Genomic DNA, 7,594 nt, shown 5'->3' with positions numbered 1-7,594 from the left:
GGCTTTTCAGCACATTTTATCACGAGTGGAGAGTGCCAGTAACAGCTATACCGAGTTCTAACTTTTTTAAAGTAGAACAAAACTTTTAAAAAGTAAAATTGCACTGAGCTTCACAATACTTTTCAGAAATTAAGCCATCTAAAAATTACAAGTACAATAATAAAGAATCAATAGTAATCAAAATAATAGATTTTTTTTTAACCACTGAAAGCGGAGACAGGCGGAAGATGGTTTAGTCGGAATTCTATTCTACTCCAGTCAGACGTCAAATACACTACGTCGTCAGAGTATCTTACCTGCGCTAATACATTAGTAAACATGACATTTTTTCATTGCCAAATGGAGCAGAGTTTAACCTATCACGCTACATCCAAAGTTTACACATCTTTATAATGACTGGTAATATGGTCTAATTCTAAACACTCATTTCAAAATGGCATCTCTCCTCTATCCGTTTCAGCATGATTAAAGCACTATGAAAACTGGCCATGGGACCATTCAACCGAAATCCCCATCTCGGAGACCCGGAGGCAAATAAAATTCAGACTGTGCGAAGAGTATTAAAGAGGTAAAAATGGATGGATGAGGGGGAGGGAAAGTGCATCTGACGTCTTTGCTCGGGGAACTAGGCTGCTGAGCTGGATATAGCATTTCAATGGAGATAAGGGAGGTTTGGGGGAGAAGACTTGGGTGACGAAGGGGGGAGGGGTTTAGACTTCCGTTTGGCTGTCTCCATAGACACTCTCATCACTGTAGGCAATGTAGAGGAAAAAGTCCTCTTCATGGTGCTCCTGAAAGAGAGCGCAATAAAGAGGTGTTGGTATGAGTTGACAAAACAGAGGGGGGAGGCTTCCCTGAAAGGCATCCCCAATCCAAACGTTGTCACATGCACCAAATACAAGTGTAGACCTTAACGTGAAGTGCTTACTTAACCAACAGTGCAGTTCAAGAAGAGTTTAGAAAATATTTACTAAATAAACTAAAGTAAAAAGTAACACAAAATAATAACCAGGCTATATACAGGGGGTACAGGTACCGAGTCAGTGTGCGGAGGAAAAGCAGCAGAAAAGCATTTGAAGGGAGCGGGGAGGAATCATACCTGGTATAGAAGGCCCATGGTGGCTGAGGTGGGAGGAATGACGTTGTTTACAAAGAAGAACAGGGCGTCCTCGGCCCGCAGGTGGATTCGTTTTCGGATGAGGAAGTAGAACTGGCCCACTGTAGTAGAGAGAAATGAATTGAACTATTAAAGTTCTGAAGAGAGTGGTATAGAAGTGGTACATAACCATAATAACTGGTTACCTACCTGTGAGGTCAGAGGGCACAAGGTATTTCTTCTTGTCCAGATCTCCTATCCTTGCTTTGGGGGCTTTTTCCACAATTACCTACAATTAGAAGGCGAAAAAACAAACATTTAGAATGGCCTTAATATTGTGTGGCTGTGTACAAAAATAATAATAATTACCTAGACTTTATTACATTCATATCTCTTACATACATTTCCACTTACTGGTAAATTAACTTGGTCACATACGATTGCACTATTCAAGCTTGTTTTCTTCACATTTCGAGGAAAGAGGATCTGATAAAATAAGTCTCAGACCCACTGAAACTCCATCGTGCCAGGTGATTTTCAGAAACCATTATGGCACACTGACATGGGATTATTAAAATGCTTCTGCATTTGGATTCTACTGCTGTGTCAAGCCAGAGATCTGCATATAATGACGAGATATGCATGTCGCCGAACTAACAGGAGTGGTTGTACCAAAAGCAGTAAGGCAAGCGACAAGCTGAGGTCCAAAATAAGCCAATAGGAACACATTGGACAGGCTTTGGGCAGAGGGAACCGCTCGCGGCGCTTCTTCCTCTGGTCAAGCTCGATAAACAAAAAGACGTGGTCAAAAAGGCCAGTTATGCCATCTTAACCTGTGGTTGCGTCACACACAGTGCAAATGTCTATTTTGCTGATGTTTAGCGGACAAGTTGGTTTTCCACACAACCCTCATAGCAAATACCCACAACACAGGATTATTTAGTTGGGGGGCCTGAAATACAACCACGGGATCTATTCAATCTGCAAAACTGAAGCGTTAAGTCCCCGATAGAAATGTAAAAGTAATTTCAGATTGAGCCGACACATGCAGTGTTTACCGGGAACGCAGTCTCCGCTAAAGCAAGAACATTGCCTTCATTTTTACAGCATGATTGAAATGTGAAGTTCAGCGATGCGGATTGAATGAAGACCCAAATCTCCCAGGAAAAAAAAAAATTGTATTTCTGCAGATTGTTTACACCAGGGTTTTCCAACCCTGCTCCTGGAGTGCTACCCCCTCTTGGTTTTCACTCCAACCACAGTTATAACTAACCTGATTCAGTTCATTATTAGAATCAGGTGTGCTAGATTAGGGTTGGAGTGAAAACGCACAGGACTGTCACTCTCCAGACACAGGTTTGGATAGCCCAGAGATCAGTGGAGGCTGCTGAGGGGAAGACGGCTCATATTAATGGCCGCAACAGCGCTAATGGAATGACATTAACACATGAAAAATCATAAATCGGTCGACCTCTAGTTTCCAACGCTGATACCGATTATTGGAGGACCAAAAAAAGACGATCCCGGCCAATTTTTTACCATTTATTTGTAATAACGACAATTACAACACTGAAAGAACACTTATTTTAACTTAATATAATACATCAATAAAATCAATTTAGCATCAAATAAATAATGAAACGTTCAATTTGGTTTAAATAATGCAAAAACAAAGTGTTGGAGAAGTAAAAGCGCAATATGTGCCATGTAAGAAAGCTAAAGTTTCAGTTCCTTGCTCAGAACATGAGAACATATGAAAGCTGGTGGTTCCTTTTAACATGGGGCTTCAATATTCCCAGGCAAGAAGTTTTAGGACTATTTATCTCTATACCATTTGTATTTCATAAACTTTTGACTATTGGATGTTCTTATAGGCACTTTAGTATTGCCAGTGTAACAGTATAGCTTCCGTCCCTCTCCTCGCTCCTCCCTGGGCTCGAACCAGGAACACAACGACAACAGCCACCCTCGAAGCAGCGTTACCCATGCAGAGGTAGCGGGGTACGCGCTAATAGCGTTTCAAACGTCACTCGCTAACTAGCTAGCCATTTCACATCGTTTACACGAGCCTAATCTCGGGAGTTGATAGGCTTGAAGTCATAAACAGCGCAATGCTTGACGCACAACGAAGAGCTGCTGGCAAAACGCACGAAAGTGCTGTTTGAATGAATGCGTACGAGCCTGCTGCTGCCGCCTACCACCGCTCAGTCAGACTGCTCTATCAAAATCATAGAGTTAGTTATAACATAATAACACACAGAAATACGAGCCTTAGGTCATTAATATGGTCAAATCCGGAAACTATCATCTCGAAAACAAGACGTTTATTCTTTCAGTGAAATACGGAACCGTTACGTATTTTATCTAAGGGGTGGCATACATTAGTCTAAATATTCTTGTTACATTGCACAACCTTCAATGTTATGTCATAATTACGTAAAATTTTGGCAAATTAAGGGGCCCAAACTGTTGCATATACACTTACTCTGCGTGCATTGAACGCAAGAGAAGTGACAAGTTCACCTGGTTAATATTGCCTGCTAACCTGGATTTCTTATAGCTAAATATGCAGGTTTAAAAATATATACTTCTGTATTGATTTTAAGAAAGGCATGGATGTTCATGGTTAGGTACACATTGGAGCAACGATACGCATCGCTTCGATTATATGCAACGCAGGACACGCTAGATAAACTAGTAATATCAACCATGTGTAGTTAACTAGTGATTATGATTGATTGATTGTTTTTTATAAGATAAGTTTAATGCTAGCTAGCAACTTACCTTGGCTTACTGCATTCACGTAACAGGCAGTCTCCTCATGGAGTGCAGGCTGGACTAGTTAACTGTAAGGTTGCAAGATTGTATCCCGCGAGCTGACAAGGTGAAAATCTGTCGTTCTACCTCTGAACGAGGCAGTTAACCCACCGTTCCTAGGCCGTAATTGAAATTAAGAATGTGTTCTTAACTGACATGCCTAGTTAAATAAAGATTAAATAAATGTGTAAAAAAAATATATGTATAATATATGTATATAATATATGTATATATTATTATTATTATTTTTTTTTATTTATTTTTTAATTGGCAAAATCTGTGTCCAAAAAGACAGATTTCCGATTGTTATGAAAACTTGAAATCGGATCTAATTAAAATTGGCCATTCCGATTAATCGGTCGACCTCTAATGGAAACCATGCGTTTGATAACATTCCACTGATTCAGTCGACCAAAAAGTAGACTGTTACAGCTTTAAGCAAACCCTGAAAATTAAGGTTAGGAACCTATTGTCATTTCTGCCTAAGACATTCTTACAAAAGGGTCTATAGATGGCCTAAATGTGAAATAAACAACTGAACTGCTTACTGACACCCGCTCTAGGCTATTTGGGGTAGCTAACATTACACATCAGGGCAGCAGGTAGCCTAATGGTTATAGTGTTGGAGCCAGTAACCACAAGGTTGCTAGATCGAATCCCCGAGCTGACAAGGTAAAAATCTGTCCTTCTGTCCCTGAACAAGGCAGTTAAACCCACTGTTCCTCGGCCGTCATTGTAAATACACATTTGTTCTTAACCGACTGGTCTAGTTAAATAAAACATCTTTAAAACAAACACACACACACCTTAACTCTTACAGCTACCTATTAACCTGTCAAAGTATTACTTTGGAAGTAAATGACTATTTGTAAGTCATGAGGTCTTGCTTTTTGAAAACAGTCCCAAGCTTGGTAGCTAGTTATTGTTTTAAAGGCACTGTGCAGTGGAAAAACATGATTTCCCTGTTTTATATACATTTCCACACTAGGAGGTTGGAATTGTTATTGTGAAAATAATGATAATGTCCTTTTTAGTGTAAGAGCTGTTTGAAAAGACCACCTGAAATTTGTATGTTTTGGTGGGATGGAGTTTTGGCCTGCCTGGTGACATCACCAGGCGGTGAATTAGTTCGACCAATAATAAAAAGAGTTCCAAACTATCAATAACAGCGTAAAGGACTGCAGAAACCCCTATTCATACATTTTTAAGCTAGAACTCCAGTACATAGGCGGGAACACTAGTATAATAGGTGGCGGTAATGCGTCAATATTGGACACCATCAGCCGATAAACCCCACCAGGGTCTACATTTTACGGCCACTGAGGCAGGTAGATAAAATATCTACCAGCCACTCAGCTGCCCCTTTAAGGGCGGGAGGTTACCGTGGTAACGGGGCCACTCGAGCCCTGTCACACATCTGTGATCTGACTAGGGAGTAAATTCAGTTGAAACAGCAGACTCAAACTAACTATGGAAAAACAGAGCTTGTGAACAAAACAATGTATATTGCCAAGAAAAACAACGACAGGGTCTCACTTTGTAAATTAGACCAACTTTTATGCCGGTGCGCAGTGTCTCCAAAAATGAATCAGCACTTCAGTCATCTTACACAGCTCCCCTGCCAGGCAGGGTTGCTGTGCAAGGTGGGACATAGGATTTGTATTTATTTGAGCACTTAGCAGCTATGAAACAAAACATATATACTTTGAAAACAGTGCCAGACTAACGTGCTCATACTTGCCTTTTTATTCGCGAATAATGCTCACACTGTAGAGCCCTGCAAATTGATCACCCGACGAATTTGGCGGGTATGAATTTTATGCCCTGAACCCCACAGAAGAGGCTGGGCGACAACACCTGTGACTAGCTAGCAGTGGTAGACAGTGTACTTCGCCCTTGCCTGCCGGGAACGATTTTCCCGCAGTTCTGTTAACGACAGTGAGGGCGGGTGTTTGGCAGGCCAAGACACTTGATGCTAGCTAGGTAGGACTCCAAGTACACAGCAGGCAGGATAGGTAGCTAGCTAATGACAGCTAGGCCACCGGTAGACAGTGTCGTTTGCCCCCGCCTGTCTGGCACTGTTTTCCCACAGTTCTGTTCACGACGGCAGGTGTTACACCGACAGCGTCATTGCATTGTGGTACACCAGAATTACATTCATTTCCAATTAAACTCTGCGTTTGCCTTGCAGCGGGATTTATCTTACGTATGCGTCAAAATGTATGCTTTGACGGCTTGACAGAAATGGTAACAGGACGTGAATGTTGAACTTCGGTTGCATACATATCCAGATGATGGCGCATACTATTTTGCACAATGAGGCTGTCGGTGTGTTCCAAGCGTTACGCTTTGATCACACCGAGAGAGTTATTGCATTTTGGGACACCAGAATTACATTACATTTCCAATAAAACGCTGCGTTTGCCTTCCAGCGGGATTTATCGAACGTATGCGTCAAACTATGCTTTGACGGCTTGACAGAAATGGTGGCGGAAGGTGAATGTTGATTTTTTTTTGCATACATATCCAGATGCTGCTGCTTACTATTTTTTTCGCAAAACACTGTGGGTGTGATCGAAGCGTTACAAGCCATATCCACCGTCGTAGTACAGATGATGCCCGAGTTGGAATGTGAAGCTAACTGAAGACGCAGAAATGTCCACATGCTGGAACGCCCCTAATTGCAGGTCGCAACCACACGTCACTATTGTTGATAACAGACAGTCCTAGCAAAATTGTTCTTTGCTTAGAAGTTATTTGACCATTTTAATTGAAAACAATCACACTAGGTACTCAATTGTTACCCAGAAATTTGATAGGGTTACAAAAAAAAAAATCGCCTGCATTGGACCTTCAAACGAACATAGCTACAATTCAATTGTTAGCTGTGTGTAATGAAATAACATAAGTTGACAGCTTGCTATAGCTAGTAAAACAAATTCACATTCAGTGTAGAAACTATGCCTTAAGTCTTTCAACCAAACTGCGTCAACTTGACCGTCAAGTAGGGTGGCTTGCTAGGCCCATTTTAGAAGCAGTTTGTTGTTGCCCAACTAGCCAACGTTAGTTAGTAAGATAGTTCTTTGGCGTCGTTGTGAACATTCACCTAACCAAACATGACATGGGAATATTATTGAACGTCAGTTATGTCGTAATTGGGCTCACTAACATCAAACACTTTTTCTACAAAGTAACCCATATTGAGAAGTAAACCAGCCAGGATACTGTAGCTAGTAGGCTAGCTATCTAGCAAAGAAGGCATCTACTTACGGGTACCCTGTCCGGATACTTCTTTCTTATTTTCTCGCCCTCAGACCGTCTCTTCTCAAATGGGTGCTCTTCTTTGTATTGAAACTTCATTGTCAAACGAATGACAGGCTGTCGGTAGGTATATCTGAGATATCCGACTGGGATTCCTCAAATAGTAATTCGTCGACAACGCTAGCTAGTTGGGCTACTGTTTTGTTCGGGTTCTTTCCTAGTGCGACTGCGGCGGAGGGATACCATAACATACGACGCCAAAGGGAGGTCTGTACAGCACAGCTATAATGGATTGTGGAAATATGAACGTTGACCGCAAAGAACCACACTGTTTGTGGTTAGGTTGATATTGTTTAGTCATATTCATCAATTAATCGAAATGTAATGATTAACAAATTAGCAGTGGTTTTGTTTCATAGT

General features: G+C 41.3%; 1 protein-coding gene across 1 annotated transcript; it reads right to left on the bottom strand.

The window, feature by feature from the left end:
- gbrap (Gamma-aminobutyric acid receptor-associated protein) lies at positions 1-7,400 on the bottom strand. Its single transcript, NM_001165091.1, is given in 4 exon segments — positions 1-791; positions 1,100-1,218; positions 1,307-1,385; positions 7,184-7,400. Coding segments are annotated over 4 exon segments (369 nt in total). The 5' UTR covers positions 7,274-7,400; the 3' UTR covers positions 1-710.
- Between the last annotated feature and the right edge of the window lie 194 nt (positions 7,401-7,594).

The sequence above is a fragment of the Oncorhynchus mykiss genome, chromosome 21, assembly GCF_057628025.1.
Source record: "Oncorhynchus mykiss isolate SJ-2025 chromosome 21, ASM5762802v1, whole genome shotgun sequence".
NCBI classification, from domain to species: Eukaryota; Metazoa; Chordata; class Actinopteri; order Salmoniformes; family Salmonidae; genus Oncorhynchus; species Oncorhynchus mykiss.
The sequence above is the reverse complement of the archived record's forward strand: the minus strand, read 5'-3'. Positions and strand labels throughout refer to the sequence as shown.